Below are 22,196 nucleotides of genomic sequence, written 5' to 3' on the forward strand. Positions count from 1 at the left end.
GTAAGTTAAACTTGATGATTTCACCACTCTGGAACCATCAACAGAACATCTCTAGGCATGTTGGGTAGAACTGATGACGTGTGCCTTATTTTGTGATCTGGTGATCTGAGGTCGAGTTGTAATGTTTTTGTTGTCTTGCTGGGTTTAATTCAATCATCTTACTTTGGCTCTGCTAATGGGACCGAGTCCTGGGGTGTTGAGGGTGCAACCACTCACCTTACTGTTGTTTGGTTCTGAGCGCTCATGTTATTGATGACATGGAGGGACTTGTAAAAATTGTTGTGAGATAAAGTTTTGCCTCAAATTCTTTGTGTCTGCATGTGGAATTTTTTTTTAAAGATTTTATTTATTTATCTGACAGACAGAGATCACAAGTATACAGAGAGGCCGGCAGAGAGAGGGGGAAGCAGTCTCCCTGCTGAGCAGAGAGCCTGATGCAGGGCTTGATCCCAGGAGCCCAGGATCATAACCTGAGCTGAAGGCAGAGGTTTACCCCCTTGAGCCACCTAGGTGTCCCAGGAAGATTTATTTATTGGAGAAAGAGAGCACACAGAAGTGGAATAGGGAGGATGAGAGGGAGAGGGAGAGAATCTCAAGCAAACCCCCCCTGAGTGCAGAGCCTGACACAGGGCTTGATCTTAAACCTTGAGATCATGACTTGAGCCAAAAACCAAGAGTCAGGCACTTAATCCAGGCACCCCTGTTTAGCACTTCTGGTGAAGAGCACTAAGGGGCCGAGAATGGAAAATGGGCTGCACTGATAGTGTATTTCATTTCCAAACGAAACCTCCTCTGCTTTGGCCGTGGTGATTCTGGTGCTTACAGACCATCACTCTTGAGTTGTAAACCACAGTTCTCCTGCTATTTTACTTGCTTGGATGCTTTGTTCCAAGATAGGGCTCAGAAAGTACTTCATGGTCAGTAGCCAATTAGAATTTGATTGAAAAGAAATTGTCCTTCCTGCTTTGTCTAATTGATATAATTCCAGCCAAAAGCAGGGGGTCTTTTGATTTAGTTCCTCTGTGCACTCTTGGCTGAATGAAGCCCTGCCTGTGAGCCCACTTGCAGGTCCTGCTCTGGACGGTACCGCCCTCTGTGGGCGGGCACGGGAGCTTGCAAGTAGGGGCCTGCAGTGTGGACGCAGCCGTCTTGTCCACGCGGTCAGGCACAGGCGTATTGTTGTTTCTAAGAAAGTACAGCTGAGTTCAGAGGGTCCCTAACACTGGGGCAACAATTCTGAGCCTCCTGATGGGTTTTCTTTACAAGTTTTGTGTTATTTCTAGTAAGGGCTGACTTACATTGTTAGTTACAACCTTTAGTCCTTATTAACGCATTCAGTTTCAATACTGACTGCTATCTTGTGTGCTTGAGTTTAAAATCATAAATTTAAAAATTAAAAAGGTAAAATTTTAATTTAATAATAACTTCATAGATTAAGGGACATGCAATGACATGAACTTCTGGAATTCAGTTTTAGTGCCAAATCATCATAGTTTTTATTTGTGTCTTTTTTTTTTTTTAAGATTTTATTTATTTATTTGGCAGATAGAGGTCACAAGTAGGCAGAGAGGCAGGCAGAGAGAGAAGGGGAAGCAGGCTCCCTGCTGAGCAGAGAGCCTGATTCGGGGCTCGATCCCAGGATCCTGGGATCATGACCTGAGCCGAAGACAGAGGCTTTAACCCACTGAGCCACCCAGGCGCCTCTATTTGTGTCTTTTTCATAAGGGTTTTGAAAGTGCTCTCACAAGATGAAAGCCGGATTTTCTTTTGTTTCCACATAGGTTGAAGACCTTGCTTTAAAAAAATAACAAAACAAAACAAAAAAACCCTGATTTAAAGCATAGTAGTTGAACTAGCATTTCCTTTCCTGTGGGAATACATATTTTATACGTATTTAAATATAGCAAAACACCCTATATATTATTTTAAAAGCATTTGAACATCTAGTCACATATTTGATCATTACAATACCCCTGAGAAGAAAGCAGACCCCATTTTATTTTATTTATTTTTATTTTTATTTTTTTGAAGACTTTATTTATTTGACAGACAGAGATCACATGTAGGCAGAGAGACGGGGAGAAGCAGGCTCCCCGCTGAGCAGAGAGCCCGATGCGAAACTCAATCCCAGGACCCTGGGATCATGACCCGAGTCGAAGGCAGAGGCTTTAACCCACTGAGCCACCCAGGCGCCCCCAGACTCCATTTTATAGATGAGGCTGAGACTCTGAGAGGTTGCACGGCTGCACCAGATCTCTCTCTCTCTCTTGCCCTGTCCCCCACACACAGGGAGCCAGGTCTTAGACCCCACGCTGCTCTCTGTCTCCTACAATGTCCTTAGATCAGTTCTGGAAGGCATGGAACCCCAAGGGGTTATATTAGAAAAAATTACATACATGCTTGTTTAAGCATATCTGCTTCATTTTGGTGAAAGTGTAGTTGAATATGTATCTTAAATTGTTCTTCCTGGATACATAGAATACATTTCAAATGTAAGTGTTCGGTCTCTCCTGGAGAAATCTGTTAGTAACTGTAAAATGGCCCCACGAGGGGTGCTGCGGTGATGACCACAGACAGCTGTTACCTGGGGCTCAGATGTGATCAGCAAGTACTTCGGCACACGAAATAGAACGTTTTCCATCTGAGGGAGAGTGCGCCTGTGTTTCACATCCGGCGAGGGGAGTACAAATGGTTGTAGCTGACTCACACGCAGGGCTCTTGGGGGGGTGAATTACGTGAATGTGTTACTTTCAGTTCAAAGTGACGGTTGGGTTTGCTTGCACTTAAGATAGAAAGTAAGAACTATAGCGTCAGAGTTTGTAAACAAGGCATAATGGGGGTTGATTCTTCTCTTTCAGAAGCAGTCTCTCTCCGAGATGGTCACTTGGGAGAAAGGAGACCTCGAAGGCCGGCCTTCCAGCATGGCCCCTTGAGGCTTTGATTGGCGGTGTTGTCTCCCGAGCCGCCACTCTTGTTTGCTGGCCGCTCTTCTATTAGTTGGGCGGTGTGATTTTTCCCTCTGAGTTCTTCCTCCCAAAGAAATAAGTCTCGAATAAAGGTTTCATACCACATTCATGAGGGACATTGGGAAGGGATACACGGAGGCTTTCTACTGTATATATAAATTTTTAGGACTTAAAGGTATTGAAGAAAATATGGCTCCATGCTACTAGCAGATAAATCTAGTTGATGTTTTATTTTTTTGAATTTTTCTCACTGTTTGAAAAGCTTCATAATAAAATGTGCCCTCTCGCTGTCCTTGTCTGTCTCTTTCCCTTAATGAATGCTCTTTGGCTTGTTGTTACTTCAGTCCTGGTTCTTCTTTTCCTGTCCACTCTGAGCTCATCAGCTTCCTTCTCTCCATCCTGACTCGGACCTCTTAAACCTTTGGCCTTTGGGCACGAGGTCAATATGTCTGTGGGCTCTCAGCCACTCCAAGGGGGAAGGAACTTTCTCTTTTCTGCTCCTGCCATCCATATACTTCCAAATCTGTAGCCACTTAGACTTGTTATTGTAGGATCTGCATTTCCTGAAATATGAATACAGTTAACAATGAAGTTAGAGTATGTAATTTTCTTTTTTTCTTTTTTAGATTTTATGTATTTGCCAGAGAGATAGCGAGCATAAGTAGGCAGAGCAGCAGGGAGAGGGAGAAGCAGGCTCTCTGCTGAGCAGGGAGCCCGATGCAGGGCTCGATCCCAGGACCCTGGGATCATGACCTGAGCCGAAGGCAGACCCTTAACCTACTGAGCCACCTAGGCATCCCTAGAGTTTGTAATTTTCTTGAAACACATAAAGTAACTGTAGTTTCCACTAAACTCACGTGTAGAATCATGGACCAGCTGACTTTCCTGCTAACCTGTAAATTCCTGTTTGGAAATTTTTCCATGATTTAAGTATCAGACTCTGATAAACCTAAGATGTCACAAACTCGAAGAAGAAAATACTTTTTTTTTTCCTTTTTTGCTTTTACTGGTAACATGTCAGCCAGATTATATGGAATTTTTCCTCATGTAAAAAGTTGTTCAAATATTGATGCCCTTTTATTCAATAATCATGTACTCTGTTTTGCTCAAAAGCCTTTCACTTCTTCAGCCTTGAGTTCTCATGGCCATTGTTTTGATAACTTCCTTTTCTTACCTGGACATACGGGGAGCAGTGGATGCTTAATTTGTACATTCTCAGTTTAATTCCAGTCATCATGAAAATGTAGGAGAAAACTATGCAATCACAAAATTGGCCTTTTTGTTGTGGAATATTAGAGAAGCACATCAAAGAACATCTTTTTTAAAAAAAATCTAAGTCACAGTTTCTCGGATTCCAAGGTTTTATATGCTCCTGGAAATTTGAATACAAGAAGTTTAATTAAATGGATTCAATATGATTTGGTGGTTCAGCTATTTGTCTTGTCCCCCAGAAGAGACAAATGCTATGTGTAGCACTAGTTTCGCAAGTAGAGATCTGGATTAGTTTTATATAATCCTCTACTGGACCTACTTCAATTAGCATGAATTCACATTTGAGTATTTATTGACCTCTCTCTACTTGCCTGGGATCGAGGTAGGTGTGCTGTGTTTGTTCATTAGGGTCATGAACGATCTGTCACACCTGCTGGTGTTGGTGTTCCGTTTCCCTCGATATATGTAGTTCAGTCAGATAAGTACAAGATTGCTGAAGCTCCCTTGGCAGACGCCATGTAAATATTGAGATAAAGGCGTGTGTGGAGGTATATTCAATATGCCTTTTCTTTGAGTTGGAGTCTTCTGCCTGGGGCAGCTAGAAATGTGAAAGTCGAATAGCTGTGAGTGAGTGTCATAAATATGCTGAACTTGAGCTCTCCTGCTGTACGGTAAGCGCTCCAGAAAACCAGGAGGCAAGGATCCTTTTCTGCAGGGCCCTAAACCGATTCCAAGAGAGGAATTCAGTGGTCATGAGGCTTGCTACTGGGCGGCTGGCAGCCCAGAGCAGGAAACCATTAGTGTAACTGGTGGGCTCATCACGGAGCAGCTCCTGCCAGGACTGGGCAAACGAATCCCCTATGGGGCAGGTGGAGAGGAGCCTGGAGGCCGCTCACCAGAGCATGTGGTTCCGTATGTAGCTGGTCAGGATTCTCAAGGATGGCTTTTGCTTTGTTTTTCCAGGTGAAAGGAATTGGAGGGCAGCCTGCGGTTCCACACATGCAGTTAAGAGTCCTAGGGTGATTTTACCAGAATGAAAGCGAGGCTTGGTTAGAGTAAGACAACTGCATGTCTCTACAGGGCGGGAGCCGCAGAGGCTCACCCAGGGATCTGCTGATGGGTTTTCTGCTGCCCTGAATGCTGTTCAAGTTCCCGCTTAGGCACTGCTGTCCATCTTCCCTAGGAAGCCTCTCGAACCTCAGCTGTAGCTTTCGGAGAAGCTGAAATTGGTTTCGTTGAAGATTTGAGCTGCCCAGCCTTAGCCACTTTCCTGCACTTACCTTTGTACCTTGAGACGCTGAGGTGATGCCACTTTTAAGACCTTGTAGTGATAAGCCTTCCAGGAAGTGAGGCAGACAGACTTATAAGTCAGAAGCCCTCCTGCCCCCAAGGGTATGCCGCGATTCAACCAACACAGTAAAGCAGTCGTCCAGGTGTGAAAACTGAAGCTACAAAATTTGGAAGTATGGGCAGTTTGAAGGAGGAGAGTGCTTACAGGTTTGGCTGTTCAAATGACTGAAGGGTGTTACCGGAACCCTTGCCTTTGGTGATATCCCAATATTTCCTTGATTCAGCCAGAAAGCATCACATTTCCCAAAAGCAATTCCAATAACCTTGTGTGTGATTCATCCCCCTGTCTAAAGGAGTTGGATTGTCTGCTTTAACCTTTAGAGCAGTTGGTGCCTACCCCAAAACTAAGGGTCTTTGGCTTTGAGATGCAGCATTTCCATTCCTCATGTCCCCCTGCACAACTTTGTTCTCTAACTGCCTTGCCTCCATGGTTTTTGCTCTGGCTTAATGTACCACCTATGGAGCACTTGAGAATCGGACCCTTTTCCTCTCAGATGGTTTCTTGGCCATTTAAATACCCACTGTTCTTTGATTTCTTGAGAGGGTTCTGGGAAGTCCCCTTTTGCAACTCTATAACCTATTCTCCATTGGGGTCTTTTCATGTTCTGCCTTGCTTTCATCATTTGGGGGGCTAGGTGCAAAGAATTTGCGGCTTCCATAGGTTTGGGAACCATTGCATTCATGAACCTTTAATTTTGTAGGCCAGAAAACCGGGCAAACATTAAGCATCACAAAGCCAGTAGGTAGCAGAGCTGGATCAGGAACCCCAGATTCCCTCACTTCCAAAGAGGGGGTCATTCCACAACACTGGGTGTCACCCACTATGTATTGCTGAGTGCTGATGTCCCCAGTTAATCTCTGCATGAAACTCCTAGTCTTCAAGCCTTGTGTGTTCCCAGAGACATGCTGTATATTGCAGCTCATGCCGAGAAAGGGCCCTTGTGCATAGAGCTAGCAAGCATTGGGGCTACAAAGATGAAGAAGGTCAAGTGTTTGAAAGCAAGGAGCTCACAGACTCTTTGGGATGATGGTCCTTCATAATGCCTTTATTTTTTAAATGTCCACAAATCTTCACAAAGGAGGGTTTGCTGGGGATGACAGACAGTAGCTGCCCAGCTTCTCTTTGTGTAAAAAACCTCCACCCCTTCCACTCTCTGTAGCCTGGGCCACCTGCCTTTCCCTCCTCCCTGCATGCACTTCTGCTAGATCTGATAGGCATCTAGGGCAAACTATACTTCGATGTGAAGGAGTTTGAAGCAACCGGTATCTCCACGAAAACTTAGAGTTTTCGTCCTTTACTTTTTAATCATGGAATGAAAATGTGAAACGCCCCCTCCAGTTAAAGCCATCCAACTGTCAGGAACATCCAGAATTGAAATCTGACTTAGACGTCTAAGGTAAACCTGGTTAAATAAAGGTTTGCTGGTAAATATTAGCTTAGCAAACAATCACAACAGGTCGGGGAGAGGGCCGTCCGCTGAGAAATTTCCACTTTTGGCAGGACTTGTTTTGCCCATCTCAAAAAGTCCAGAGTGACACAGGCCACTCACCACATGTGGCTATTGGACATTTAAAATGTGTCTAGTCCAAACTGAGATGTGCTAAACACGTAAAACAGGATTCTGAAGACTTTGTATAAAATAACTTTTATGCTGGTTACACAAGGTATTTGTTACACAAGATCTGCTAGGCTATTAAGTTTACCTGTTCGTTCCACTTTTTTTTTTTTTTAAGATTTTATTTATTTGACAGAGAGAGCACAATCACAAGCAGGCAGAGAGTGGGGAGGGGGAAGCAGGCTCTCCACTGAGCAGAGAGCCGGGTCGCAGGGGCTTCGTCCCAGGATCCTGGGCTCACGGCCTGAGCCGAAGGCAGAGGCCTTAACCCACTGAGCCACCCAGGCACCCCTGTTCTTTCCACTTCTTAAATGTGGCTTCTGGAACATTTAAAATGAGATTTTTGTCTTGCGTTACATTTGAGACCATGCGCACTCCGATGTAGAGAGGAACCCCTCCCCCCATTCCGCCAAGTATTTAAACTGCTGCTAAATTCCCTGGCACAGGTGCTCCTGCGTTGCTAATGTGCTACGTTTTTACAGTAGGGTGCTCGGTAAGTGTTTCTGGAAGGAATTAGGTGAAAAATGAGTCTCTTCTTCCCCACTTCTTTGAAGCTTGCAACAGTTACTTACCACAGGTTGCTTTCACTGGAGACTTAATATTGGGAATGTTGGAAACCAAGCCAGAATCAGAAAAAGTGAAATGTTTTTAGAATTTATTTTAGAGATTTTGAGAGTGAGAGCAGTTGGAGAGGGAGAAGCAGGATCCCTTCTGAGAAGGACCCTGGGATCATGACTCGAGCCAAAGGCAGCGTCTTAACTGACTGAGTTACCCAGGTGCCTAGAGTTTTTTTTAAAAAGAAAAAACGGGGCACCTGAGTGGCTCAGTCGTTGGGTGTCTGCCTTGGGCTCAGGTCATATCCCACAGTCCTAGAGTCAAGCCTTGTGTGGAGCTCCCTGCTCAGCCGGAAGCCTGCTTCTCCCTCTCCCACTCCCCCGGCTTGTGTTCCCTCTCTCACTGTCTGTCAAATAAAATCCTAACCAGAAAAAGGGGGGGGGGGCATAGAAAAGTTAGTCCTCAGGACTGACATTTTTAAGAATAATGGGGGAAGAGGTATGGAAAAGAGGAAACAGGTTTGCTCTTCCTGGAGGGCAGTTTGACAATACACATAAAAAGCCTTAAATTGCAAGTATCCTATAGTCCAGGAATATACTTTTTTTGCTGTTTAGTCCAAATAAGTAATTAGACAAAAGCAGAAATATCTAATTGCATGATTAAAAGTTAATGCTCCAACAAGAGGTTAAGTACACCAGAACGTTAAGTAGTGGCTGAAAGCATTAGATGTTCAAGAAGAGAAAAGCTGGTTATGTTACAGTATGTATGGACTGAACTGAAAATGTAAACTTTTATGTAAACTTACTGGAAGAGCATTCACCATGATGAAAGCGGTGATTATCTCTGGGTGGTGGAATAGGTGTGGTTCTGCAAGTTCCTTACCGGCATTTTCTTTTTTTGCAATGAGCACCCTTTACTGATGAAGTATGAAAACTAAAGATGATGGGGCGCCTGGGTGGCTCAGTGGGTTAAAGCCTCTGCCTTCAGCTCGGGTCATGATCCCAGGGTCCTGGGATGGAGCCCCACACATCATCGAGCCCCCCACAGGGCTCTCTGCTCCTCAGGGAGCCTGCTCCCTCCTCTCTCTCTGCCTGCTTCTGGCTGCTTGTGATCTCTGTCAAATAAATAAACAGGATCTTAGGGAAAAAAAACAAAAACAAAAAACTACAGATGATGTAGGAATAGCCAACACTTATTTAACACTTACTGTTTATAAGCATTGTACCCTTTTGTTTGCTGGCGTCTGATTTTTAAAAATCTAGCACCTGCTAGGCTTAACCGAGGACGCTGGCCAGAGAGGCGTGCGTATTACCCCCCACCTGCAATAGCACAGGCAGATAAATGGCCATTGCCATGACAAATAAAATTGGTGCCAAAGTCAACATTTTTGCATGGGTCTGAGCCATAAATCCTGCGGAGTCGACAGCGGGTGGCACAGTGCTCCCCGCTCCACCGCTGGGAGACCCGGAGACCCGCGCGGAAGTAAGTACTTCTATTTGCCTCCCAGGCCAACGCGTTGTTTAAAAAACGCGAGAAGGGGTGCGGGCCCAGGTCCCAGAAGCGCCTGATGCACCTCCCACGGCCCGCGCCGCGCTCGCCGCCTCCCTTTGGTGAAGCTACAGGTGTCCCACGTGGCTCCCACCCCGGGCGCCCCTCCTGCGGGCCTGCAGCGCCCCCTGGCCCGAGCCGAGTCCGAGGGCCAGTACAGCGGCCTCGGCGCCCGCGTCCCGCCGCGCTCGTCCCGGTGAGTCCGAGCTCGGAGCCCGCGCGCCCCGGGCCCCGCCGGCGGCCTCGGAAGGGGTGCGATTACCCGCTCGCGCTCTCGAGGTGGGGATGCTCGGCTCCCAGCCGTCCCTCCCAGCAGCGCTGACCCGGTGCTGCCCCGCGTGGACGCGGCGGCCGGGCGGCGTTGCGGGCTTTGTTCGGCTTTGTTTGCGCCGCACCTGAGCTCGGCCGCGAGGCCCGCGCGCTGCTCCGGGAAGCCGCCGTCCCGGGGAAGAGCGCACCTGGCGGACGCCGCCTCCCGGCTCCAGCCCACCGCCCAGGCAGAGCCGGCGCCGGGCCTTGGGACGGGGCGTTCGGCGGGCCCAAGAGCGGGCTCTCCCTTGGGTCCGCGGCACGGGGTTGCAGAACCGAGGGGCGCGGAGGAGAGGTAAGGGAACAGGGCTCGGCACCTGTGGGTGGAGAAGGGAACCACGTTTTAAAGCCGACCTCCTTGGCACGATCGCAGTCTCTTAACCTGGAGACTTCGGAAGGGGACATGCCTAAGCTTCCCCCCCACCCCTGCCTGCCGCCTTTTTCAGGGCATATGCTGGTGTTAAGGTGACTTCTATGCAGTTTTCTCAGCAGTGAAGTGTCCCCAGCAAAGCCTCTGCCAGTAGAACCCTAGAAGGGCCGGTTGCCCACAAACTTGCCCCTGGGCAATGAATCTAGGGGGATTTGTGCTGATTTTACATACTGGGATCCCCCCACGCCACCTGCTTCCTGCATTTCTCCTTCTGGGGGCTGCACACTTGGTCACCACCTGGGAGAGTAAATGGAAGGGTCTCGGAATTGCACCTTTGAAACTTGCCGGGTGGCATTGGTTTAAAAACATGGTGGGCACCCAGGCAGGAAAGAAGGGAGGTGGCACCTTCCTGCCTGGGTGGAATCTGTGGCTCTCCAGCCAAGAAAGGCCTTTCCCTATTTCCTTCCTCCCAACAGGCTCTGGTCCTCTGAAATGCATCACAGATGCCCATGTTTTTACAGGTGAGGAAACAGACCTAGAGAGGGCAAAAGAATGCCCCAAGAGTGAATGAGGGAGCCCCTAGGAACACAGATTCCTGGGTTTTTAATGAGCTGGATAAATGGCACAGTCATTAATTGGCTAGTGATGACATTAGGGATAAATGGGTGAAATTACAAGAGCATTTTGTTACTGATGCTCCCCTCTTGTACGTATCTTACAGAGTATTTTCATTGTATTCCCAATACCTAGCAGGGTGCTGGGCACAGAGCAGATGCTTACTAGTGTTTGTTGAATAGATGAAATTTCATGTAATTATATCATTGGAAGTTTCAACAACATTGTGAGGGGATTTAGAGCAGTGGTCCTCAAACTTTTGTACTTCTGCACGTCACAGATCCGTTTTTAAAAAGTTTCCATCAGGAGTATAACAACATTTTAAAATTTTCTTCCAACTTTTAATTTTATCCCACAAGAATTTTCTTTTTTTCTTTTTCTTTTTTTGCAAATAAATCCCTCCTATCATCCCCAAGGCTAGTGGAGGTCTCTTGGGGATGCTGCACAAGGAGGGGGTGTCTATCCTACCCTAGCTTCTATATCAGGTCTGCTCCCTGGGACAGCTGAATGCACTTGGAAGTCCCTTTCTTTTGTGTACCCTTCATCTTGTAAACAGCTCCAGGCCTCCTTTCCCACCCACAGAATTACCAGCTGGCCTGCCCTCAGTGTGGTTACTGTCCCAGATCCCTCCTTTCCTTTCCTGATCCTGAGTCCCTCCTCTTCACTGGGATTTCCCTGCTCTCCATGTAGGAAACTTTGCCCTCACTCGGGGCACTTTTATATTGTGGTCCCATGTGATCCCGGCATCAACCTTTGCAGGGAAATAGGATGAGTGATGTCACTCTCATTTTTGAGGGAAGGAAATTGAAAGACTGAAGAGAAGGGATTTACTGAGAGGCTCATTCGTGGGCTTCGCAAGGTGCAATTCCTCTTTGACCTTGGGTCCCAACTTCTACGAGACCATTTTTCTCATGTAGAAAAGTAGAAATGATCGTGTCTGTTCTGTGTGTGTTAAATGAAATTAACTTATTAAATGTAATAATTCTTGGGGCACCTTGGTGGCTCAGTGGGTTAAAGTCTCTACCTTCAGCTGAGGTCATGATCTCTGGGTCCTGGGATCGAGCCTCACATCAGGCTCTCTGCTCAGTGGGAAGCCTGCTTCCCTCCCCAACCCCGCCTGCCTTTCTGCCTACTTGTGATCTCTCTCTGTCAAATAAATAAATAAAATATTTTTTAAAATGTAATAATTCCTTAACATTGTATATTTAGAAAGTGACCATTAGGAGGGATGTTCACATACTATTTCACGGGATCCCTACTGTACTGCCTGAGTTCCTGAGTTTGTGAAGCAGATTCACCCCAGGTGCTAGATGAAAGACCCTGAGACAGGGGGAGCTGTTGTTTGCAGTGTCACCCGGGTGGTCAGAGGCAGGACTAGTCCGGAATTCTGTCTCTGGACTTCTGGTCCTGCGTGGATTCTCTTATACTTCTATGTCCCAGAGTCCAAAGAACTTGCGTTCTATACAGTTTAAATACGGGATTTTCAAATATCGCCAGAACAAACATCAAAATCCCTCTTGACTAAGAATGTCTCTTAGCGGGTGTGGCAAGAGTGGGAAGCCCTGAGTTTCGTGCCGGTCTGACCGGGGAATCCATACAGCACATGCTGACTTCCCTGGTGCTGACTTCCGCTTCTCAGACTGTTGGGTTCTAACAATCTGTGGTTCTTTTTCAGGGAGCATGACTTTCCCTGGGTAGCTTTTTAAAACACTCCCTGCCCTATCAAGCTAGAAATGTTTGGTCCGGGACGCCTGGGTGGCTCAGTTGGTTAAGCGGCTGCCTTCAGCTCGGGTCATGGTCCCAGCGTCCTGGGATCGAGTCCCACATCGGGCTCCTTGCTTGGCGGGGAGCCTGCTTCTCCCTCTGCCTCTGCCTGCCACTCTGTCTGCCTATGCTTGCTCTCGCTTCTCTCTCTATGACAAATAAATAAAATAAAATCTTTAAAAAAAAAAAGAAAAGAAATGTTTGGTCCACTTCCTTGGGCCTGAACCAAGTGTTTTGCCAAAAGGCCAAGGAAGGTGACTGTTACAGTGAAAGACACCAAGGGCTTCCTGGCTCCAGGCTTTTACCTCCGATTTTAAAGTCTTCCCGTTGAGGTGTTGCCTGTTCTTGTAAAGGGCTCTGATTTCCATCCCGCTGTTTGAGAGGAGGCTGCCAAGGGCTAATCTAATTAATATTTAGGGTTGGCATTGCATTTTGTAAGGAGGTAGAAGGGGTTTCCTTTTTCATTTCGAACTTACTTCCAGTCATGGAGGAGAAGGCAGGCATTGTCCTGCAAAGCTGCCTCCAGCTCTTGCCAGTCTGGCCCTTTATTTTCAAAAAGTAGCATTATTTTGGCCTCCGCTTCTTCCTGTGTCAGGGTCAGTGTCAACCCAGTGTTTTGCGGAGCCCTGCGGCCAGCTTCCCTCGCTGCTGTCCCCGGTGCTGCAGGTGCTGGGTGGCACCGGAAGATGGAGGGGAGTGGTGAAAAGCAGCTGAGTCCATGTGTGGGCACCCCAGGAGCCCGGGATCGTGTGGGCTTCGCATGGGTAATGGAACAGAAAGGAACAGATGACAAGTGAGGTGTTTGCGTTGGAAAAGACTTGACGAGGCCTACCTGGGATGGAAGGATCCATTTCTGCCTCGGGATGTAGACCACTCCTGACTACTTTGCTCAAGAATGCGGGGAGTTCTGGAAATCTTCTCACGTTATGTGCTGAGTGTGGGAGTTGCTGGCAGGTATTAGCTTGTGGAAAACTGCCGAAGGGTGGATTCAGGTGGCGGATTTTTAATTATGCTTCTGTTCCTTTACCTTCATCCGCCAGGATCAGGAAGGGGGTGGGTGGAACGGATCACTGGGAGGCTAGACGGAGTCCGATCCGCTGATGAGCTGCGTTACCTGCGGCAAAACAACTTTCCCGTGCCTCAGTTTACTCATCTGTAAAATGGGGAAAACACGGTCGCCGGCTGACTGTGAGGATCGAGGAGGGGAAGACACAGTGCGGATCCCAGTACCGGGCACACGGTGTATTGACCGCTCACTAGATGGTGGTAGCTGCGGGATTTTTACTATGCAGTTCATCCTTTTTTAAAAAAGTTTTTAGATGCAGGGTTGTATGTAGAATGTGGGATTAGTACTGCAAGCAGGTTTTGGTGTGGGGGTGGGAGGAGACTGAAAGTTTGAGGTAACGGGTGAGGACAGACAGCAGAGAGCGCCTACTTCACCAGCACCGAAATACCATTCGTTTCCTTTCTCTCGGCATGAAAGAGAATGCAGGGAGTGTCGTAAGCCCAGGGACTCGTCTGGAAGTCGGCGTGATGGTGGTCAGTGTAGCCAGGAAGCTCACATCTCGCCTCCTGTGTGCCAGACCCATGCGGGCGGCTGGGGCTCCTGCAGGGACCAAGACTCCGTCCCTGAGCCTTTTGCCACCGGGCGGGCGAGGTTCTGGCAGGGGCTGTGTGACGAGACAGGCCACACTCTGGGCATAGGGGGGGGAAGTGCTGCTGAGGTCCACACTTCGCAGGAGGTGGTCGACTTCTTGCACAGATTTGCAGATTGCCAACATAAATTTTGTTTTAATGAGCAGAAAACTTAGAAAACTCTGGAAGACATTCACCTGGGCATGCAGAGGCACATAAGAGAGGGAGGCGAAGTTGCTTTCGTTTGTCTCATAGCAGAGGCAGGGGACCCCCTGTTTCCTGAGCGCCTTACTAGGCAGCAGGAACCTGCTGTACTTCCTTCCACTGTGTCCTCAGGGCAGCCTGGGGAGGCTGCTAGAATCCTGCTTTTATTTAAAAAAAATAAATAAATAATCAATAAGCCTCAGAGTCAAGTCCTGCACTTGCCCAGGGTCAGAAGCTATGACCCCAGAAAATCATCGTGGCCCTAAATAAGGAGTAGACAGCATTGAACTGCCCCTTGTCCTCATGCCTTGCCCCTGCCTGGCTCCCGGGAGCAGGTGGGAACCCGCCCTTCATCTGTTGTATGGACCAAGAGGAAAGGAAAGGTGCCTTTGGGGGAAAGGAAGATCTGTCTTGCTGGCATGTGCTGGGCTGGAAACTAACAGGAGCCATGTCGGCCCCACGAGGCTGTGTCCTCTCTGTCCATCTTCCCCTCTGTGAAACCTCTTGACTTTCTCATTCTTGTGATATTCACTCTCCACTGGCCACTTAGGTGAAGATGTGAGCTTCACGGTCCTTTGAGGCACAGAGACTTTCATTTTAAACTTTCCTGCGAAAGCATCTGTATTTCTTGGGGAACGCCAGATTTCCAGGGGCCCTTGCTTGCAGCCTATTCAGAATCCTCTGAATGAGGAGTCACGTTCTGTTAAGCAGCTGGGAGACGTGCGTCCCAGCCTCGCAGCGAGAAGGTGGGGGGTGTCTGACGACAGAACTTGTTTCAGTGCCAGTAATGTTAAAGACCCTCCCATGAGCTGCTGAGGATGAGCACCGTGTTGTGGAGAAATGACACCCGCCAGTGGAGACATGGGGGTCCAAAGACCCAAGATACATAAATGAGGACTTGGCCCTCCTGCCTCCTCCTCCCCGTTCTTAGCTGCCGGAGAGCACTGTTTACAGGGACTTTCTGATCTGGGTGCATCGGGCAGAAGGGAGGTTCTCTGTCCTGGGCTGCCCCATTGGGTACCCCACGCTGTGACCGACCACCTTGTCCTCTGCTCTCTTCTCTGGAACCTGGCGGGGGTGGCGGGGGGACCCTGCAGTGGTTCCCTTTCCATATCTCTGCCTGGGATTTTCTCTTCAGAATTGTCTCCCGAGGGGTGCCTAGGTGGCTCAGTGGGTTAAAGCCTCTGCCTTCGGCTCAGGTCATGATCTCAGGGTCTTGGGATCGAGCCCCACATCGGGCTCTCTGCTCAGCGGGGAGCCTGCTTCCTTCTCTCTCTCTGCCTGCTTCTCTGCCTACTTGTAATCTCTCTCTGTCAAATAAATAAATAAAATGTTTTTAAAAAATTATGTGTTTAATGGAAGGAAACTTGAGTAAGACCTACTTGTGGCCGCTTTTTTTTTTTTTTTTTGATGGGCAAGTTTATTGTGAAGGATAAGACCTTGAATGAATATGGAAACCTCCAAGGCAAAAAATTGAATTTCTAGAACCTGTTGTTCAGATATTTTTTAATTTCTCCCTGCTAAATTGTACTGGGGGAAAAAATCTATCAATTTCATTCTATATGATCCTTTTCTCCTTATACTACTTGCAAGTATACTCACTAAAGTGTAAGACCGTCTGAATTGTACAGCATGTCTTTGTGGTTGAAAAGATAATGAAGGATCCATTTCCTGGGTCTCATGGCTAAAATAAGAAGTATGTCTCATGTATGTGCTCTTACAGAATCAAAGTTATAGTCTATCGTTCTTACTAAAAGCTTTTACTTTCTTCCCTTATTTTCCTCAAAAATTGTTATCAGGCCCCATGGAACTGAATCTTACCTGTACTATAAACATGATTGGGCAATAATAATTTTTAAAAACCCCTTTTGTTTCTTCTTCAGCCATATTACTTTAAAAATATTTTAATTTTTTAATAAAATAATTTTAAAAAATTAATTTTTAAAGATTTGGTTTATTTATTTGATGCAGAGATAGCAAGAGCAGGAACACAAGCAGGGGGTAGGGCAGAGGGAGAGCGAGAATCAGGCTTCCCCGCCGAGCAGGGAGCCCAAAGTGGGGCTTGATCCCAGGACCCTGAGATCATATCCTGAGATCATGACCTGAGCTAAAGGCAGAGGCTTCACCGGCTGAGCCACCCAGGTGCCGAGGTGCATTACTTTTTATAATTTAGAAAGTATAGGCTTTGAGAACTTGCTAGAAGGTCTCAGAAAATGAGGACATTGGAAATCAAATCTTCAATCTCTCGGATTCTAACTCCTCATAAGAAACAGAGGCGTTGAGAGGGAGGGACTTTATTCAAGGACATGGGCTGGTCAGGGCCTGGCCAGGCTAGGACCCAGGACTCAACCTTGGGTACAGCATACCTTCCTGGAGTCTGTGAAGGAGCTTCGGGGGTGGGAGGCTAGGTGTCTGAGAAAGTTGTTAGACCATCCTTTGAAACAAAATCACTGGAGCAAAGTCTCCAATGGATCTTTTCCAGGCTAATACGGTTCTTGTGGCAAGGAGGAGCCTCTAGGGCCATCTTTGTGCCCTTGAAAAGGCTGAGTAGTTGTCTTCTCATTTGGGGGTGACCTGGGGGGTGCACAGAGCTAATTACTGATGCTTTTTTTCCCTGTCCTGCCCAGTAGGTAAATCAACATGCCCTCTTTCCTGTTGCTGGAAGTCCTCTTCATTTTCCTATTTTCTGGAGGTAAGTTTGGTCAGGAGTAAGGTGTTGAGGGGTTTGGTTTGCTTCACTTCCTGTCGATTTTAACTTCTAGAGGCCTCTCAAATACATCTGCAACTCTCTACTCCATGGCCACTTACCTAGTGTAAGCCCCATCATCTTGTGCTTGGACCACTGCAGTAGTCTCCCAGTTGGTCTCCCTGGTTCTACCTGGTTCTGCTCCACACCACTGTGCACAGAATAGTCATTTCAAAATGTAAATCTGGGGTGCTGGGTGGCTAAATTGGTTAGGCACCCAACACTTGATTTTGGCTCAGGTCATCTCAGGGTCATGAGATCGAGCCCCACATTGGGCTCTGCACTCAATGGCAGGTCCACTGGAGATTCTCTCCCTCTGCCTTCCACACACCCCCACCATGCTCTCCCTAAAATAAAAAAATAAATCTTTAAAAAAAAATAATGCGAATCTGATCATGCCTGGACCCCTCTCCACCCCTACACCCTGCCTAGATTTTTTTTTAAAGTTTATTAGAGGGAAAACAAGAGCGAGCAGTGGGGAGGCTCAGACGGAGAGGGAGAGCAGGCTTGATCCAGCATGAGGCTCGATCCCAGGACCTGAGATCATGACTGGAGTTGAAACCAGATGCCTGGGTACCCAGGTGCCCCTTGCCTCAAATTTCAAATAATACCTCATTGCTCTAAAGAGACCTTGCTTGATCGGACCCCAGGCCCCCAGGCATCATCTGGCATCCTCTCCCTCCATGCCACAGCCCTTATTCCTTCCAGTCCCGCCCAGCCCCCTTCCTCCCTTTCTGCCTGGGGGGGTTCTCAGTTACAATGACACCTCTGCCTAGATCACCCCTTCACCCAACACTGCCGGCCCAGTAAACTACGCATCCGTCAGCACCCAGCACAGTTCCTCCTGGTCCCCCAGGTCAGGCCATTTCCTCTAAGACCTGTAGCCCCGGTGCCTCTGCTATGTAGTCCTTCTATGTGAATTTTTAAAGACTCAGTGTCCATCTTCTGTACCAGATAGAAGTTCCATGAGAAAGAGATTCTACATGTTGTGTATTCACCACTGCATAATCTTGGCACTCGGCACCCAGCACCGGACCTGGCGCACAGAAGTGTTCCAGAAGTGCACGGATGAATGAATAATGGAGCAAAGCAACTTTGTTTTTACTCCCCTCCCGAATTCTAGCCTTGTTAAAATGAGATGATAGAGAGGAATCAGAGTTCAGGTTAGTCCCACAACTAAGAACAAGTGGGCAGGGTACCCAGCCATCCCAGGCTAGCTCAGGGTCCTCTTGTGGTCACTGAGACTCTGCTATGTTGAACCCTGTCACCACCGGCCTGTTCCCTGGGGGCTGGGAGATAAGAGAGGCTGGAAGAAGGTGGGTGGTTGCTCAGCCCGCCAGCCTCCCTCTCTAAGCCATGTGGGTAGATGGTGTAACATTGTAGCTTCGTGGTGAGGGGCCTGGGGAGGAATGGGATATGTTTGGGGACAGGGCCTGAATGTGGTCCCTGGAGGCCCAGGCTCTGGTTCTGCTCTAGTTCATTGCAGAGTTCGCCTTTTGCATCCCCGTCCAGTTTACAGAGCGCTTGTCCTGACCATCTCTGGGTTGGATAGATGAGGCCAGGGAGGCCCAGTGAGGCCTGTGACTTGCCCCGGGTCACAGAGCTGTTGGGAGCAGAGCTGGGACAAATGTCTCTCTCCTGACTTCTGGGCTGGCCTCATTACTCAGGGATCCTCTAGGGGAAGAGAAGGTGTAGGAATCATCGGACTAGGCCTCTGCTCTCTTATCGGTAGAGTCCAACATTCCTCAGCTCCCTATTTCAGGGGGAAGCCCTGCAGAATTCTGAGTAACGTCCTAGGGGAGCCATGGGGACATCACCCACGGCACAAGGAGGGGTCATCTGAAGCCTGGCACAGACCATAACTGCTGAGCACGTGGTAGAGGACACATTGGCTGAGTGACATCTTTAGTGAGTGGTCTCTGGTCACCAAGCTCCTGTGCCTTCCTCTCGCGGGGAGGCTGCTGGCCTGTCTCCAGCTGGGGAATTTGCTGGTAAGACTTGTAAAAAGGTCTAGCGCTTTTCTGTTCTTTGTAGGGCCTTGGAGATTCCTTGGCTGTTGGGCCCTTTGCAATACTTTATGGACTTATTCGGGAAACCTTAGTGCATGTCCGTGGTGCACAGAGAGCTGGGCTAGGCTATTGCAGAGGATGGATGGAAGCATTCCTGCCCTCGGGAGCTCCCAGGGCGGCTGGGCTGATGGGAACAGCTCGGCCTGATAGGGAGGGGGCAGCCGGGCTGAGTGAGCCTGCAAGAAGCAGAGAGCCTCTGTGTTCTGGAAGACCAGTGTGCTGAATTATTGGGTGAATTTTCAGGTTTTGAAGCATTGCCCAGCCTCTGTCTTAACATGTGCCATTTTTTATGCAAGTGGAAGGGTGTTTTTTTTTTTCTCCCCGTAAACCCAGTCTACAGTCTTTATTTGTAGTTTGTCTTGTTTCTGCCTCTGGTGGCAAAACCGCAGTGGCAGATTGTCCCAGACCCCACCAACGATATTTGATGGCTCTTGTCTGTGGGGTAACAGCTGGTTCAGCATTTTGGCCAAGAACCATCTTATGTGAGTGAGATTGGGAACAGGGCAGATCAGGCGAGCAGAAACCGACTGCTCGAAGGCTAGGTGGGGAGAACTGGGAAATACTTTTGTTTGCACTGGGGAGTAGGGAGTGGAAAGGAGCCAGAGAAGATGGGGCTGGGTCGAGCCCAGGGGGTGGCTGACTAAGGGGGGCAGGGGGGGTCTCAAGCAAGAGGTGTCCCCATCCTAGACCCTGACTTTTTCTTTTGGTTTCTCCCTCCTAATCACTTTCCTGGCAGTCACAGAGCCCCTTGGGCCCAACATACTGGCCTGGTGGGAATCACCAGGCCCTACTCCTCATTCCCATGTTCCCAGCAGTGCCCCCATGCCCAGCGTTCCTTCATCTGCCCCCCCGCCTGGCCTGCTCCCCTGCTCTGCCCACCTCATTTTATTTCCTCTGTGCTCACCCACCACACGTGGACATTGATAAAGCACGGGGACTTCTGCCACTAGACATCAACTGTGTGCACGTGGCTTCTTGAAATAGCCCTCCAAGTGGCACCTCGTGGCCTTCAGGACATCCACCATGATTGGCTCATGTTCAGCAGTCCTGGGGCTTCCTTGACATATTACCCCTGTTCTCAGAGTTTATTTTGTAAATCAAACAACATTACCATTTTCCTGGACATCCTGTAAGAGAAGGAAAGATGTATTCACGGACTTCCTCCCCCAAAACTTCTTGGTCCTTGTTCATATTAATAGCGCTGAACAAATTTACCAGTGTTGACTCATAGCCCCGCCTCGCTGGGATTTGTTATCCCCACGGTCCCTCCATCACAAGTCAACCCGAAAGGAGAGTCCCCATGTGCCTTTTCCCCTCTCCCTGTTCTTCCTTCGAATCCCTTCCCAGGTCTGATACTGCAGGGGCAGAGGCTGGCAGCCGCTTTAGGACTCTTCATTCATGTGGCCAAATTGTTTTCTAAAAGGGTTGTACCAGTGTCCCTGTCATCACTGGGAAGGTTTCTCCGGATTTGATCTTTCCCCATTTACATTTAAGTGTAGAAGCTGGTCGACTCATTTCACAGTTAAAAGGGTATCTCATGGTTTGGGTTAAAAACATTTTGTCACCTGTTCAAACATTTTCCCTGTGCTTGTCTATGAATTGGATGTTTATATCCAAGGTTAATTTTTATGGCAAGGTGCTACACCCCGGGGTGGGGGGGCATCCAGTTCTCCTGCCTAACCAGGGGCAGAACTCATCAGAATCACACCTCGCCTTCTATATATATATTTTTAATTTTTTGCTTCAAAATACCCAAATTTAAATACCAGGTTACCTGACAGAAGTGAAGTAATTGGAGGGGTTTCTTTATGCTGTCCATCTGGTGACTTTTGAGATGCAAAATCCTTAAATCCCTTCACATTCCAGTTTTCCCTTCTACCCGTTGGTTCTGGTCACATAATGTGGACTAAGACTCCTCCCCTTTCTGCTTTGCATTGACTGCTTCTGGTGTCTTCTCTCCTAGTACCCCTGTCTCATCCGCTTCAGGAAGTCCACGTAAGCAGGGAGACCATTGGGAAGATTTCAGCCGCCAGCAAAAGTAAGCCCATGTGTTCTTCAACCTTCTAGACCCCCGTGCTGGCCTCTGCATGACTCCAGAATGCTCCTGCCCCACTCCCATCTTCCTTTGACACTGTGGCCAGAGTCATTTTCCCCACACAGGCCTGATCCGGGTCTCTATCCTAGGTGAAAACCTTGGGTAAATTCTTGTTGCTGAATTTCTTGGTCTTGCTTGGGAGTCCTCGGTCTTGCTATGTGACCACCATCTCCCCAACCAGCCTCCTCCCACCATGTTTCTTCCTCTTCCTCCCTTTTCAACATCTCCTCCACCTGCTCAAGCCACACCAGCCTGTTCCCAGAGACGTTGCGTGTCCCTTGCCTCCCTCTCTGGTGAAATCCCCTTTAGTCAATGCCTTCTGGGTGGTGCCTTTTCTCTGGTGCTTCTCTGATGTCCGCTCTCTTACATCCTGACGGGGAGGTGGTAGGGCATGGATTCTGGAGCTAGACAGCCTGAGTTTGCTTCCTAGCTCCACTGCTTACTTCTACTTTGGCCTTAGGGAAGTTACTGAATTGCCCTGTGCTCTTCTTTCCTCCTCTCTCCACCGGCAATAAAAACCATACATTTATTTAGGAGTGGGGTGGGGATCTAGGGAGCTGATAGCTAAAGGGTATAGAGTTTCTTTCCTTTTTTTTTTTAATAAAATTTATTTATTTGACAGAGAGAGAGAGAGAGATCACAAGTAGGCAGAGAGGCAGGCAGAGAGAGAGAGGGAAGCAGACTCCCCACAGAGCAGAGAACCCGATGTAAGGCTCGATTCCAGGACCCTGAGATCATGACCTGAGCTGAAGGCAGAGGCTCAACCCACGGAGCCACCCAGGCGCCCCTAGAGTTTCTTTTTGAAACTCTTTCTTTGAAACTTTTTGAAACTCTTTTGGAAAATGTTCTAAATTTGACTATGGTGAGGATGGAAGGTATCTGTGAATATACTAAAAGTCACCGAATCATATATTTTATTTTATTTTATTTTTGCGAGAGAGAATGCATGAGCTGGGGAGGGGCAGAGAGAGAGGGAGAGAGAGCTCCCCAAGCAGGGTCGACGCTCAGCACAGAGCCCACCCGGCACAGGGCTCAGCCTCACAGCCCTGAGATCATGACTGGAGCTGAAATCAAAATATGCTTAACCAGCTGAGCCCCCCAGGTGCCCCCTGAAGTATATATTTTAAATGGAAGAATTCCTT

At 48.2% G+C, this 22,196-nt stretch overlaps 1 protein-coding gene across 3 annotated transcripts in view; it reads left to right on the forward strand.

The window, feature by feature from the left end:
- Nucleotides 1–9,103: 9,103 nt before the first annotated feature.
- Nucleotides 9,104–22,196, forward strand: part of VWA2 (von Willebrand factor A domain containing 2) — a 47,612-nt gene continuing 34,519 nt past the window's right edge. For 2 of the 3 annotated variants that reach the window (XM_044240580.1, XM_044240582.1), the window contains exons 1-3: nt 9,104–9,181; nt 16,772–16,836; nt 20,923–20,997. In XM_044240580.1, coding sequence (XP_044096515.1) covers nt 16,785–16,836; nt 20,923–20,997 — 127 coding nt within the window. In that variant the 5' untranslated portion in view covers nt 9,104–9,181; nt 16,772–16,784. Of the gene's footprint in view, nt 9,182–9,406; nt 9,444–16,771; nt 16,837–20,922; nt 20,998–22,196 lie in introns of those variants that run through there. The other variant, XM_044240581.1, reaches the window with a different exon arrangement.

Source organism: Neovison vison, chromosome 2 (assembly GCF_020171115.1).
Source record: "Neovison vison isolate M4711 chromosome 2, ASM_NN_V1, whole genome shotgun sequence".
Classification (NCBI taxonomy): Eukaryota; Metazoa; Chordata; class Mammalia; order Carnivora; family Mustelidae; genus Neogale; species Neogale vison.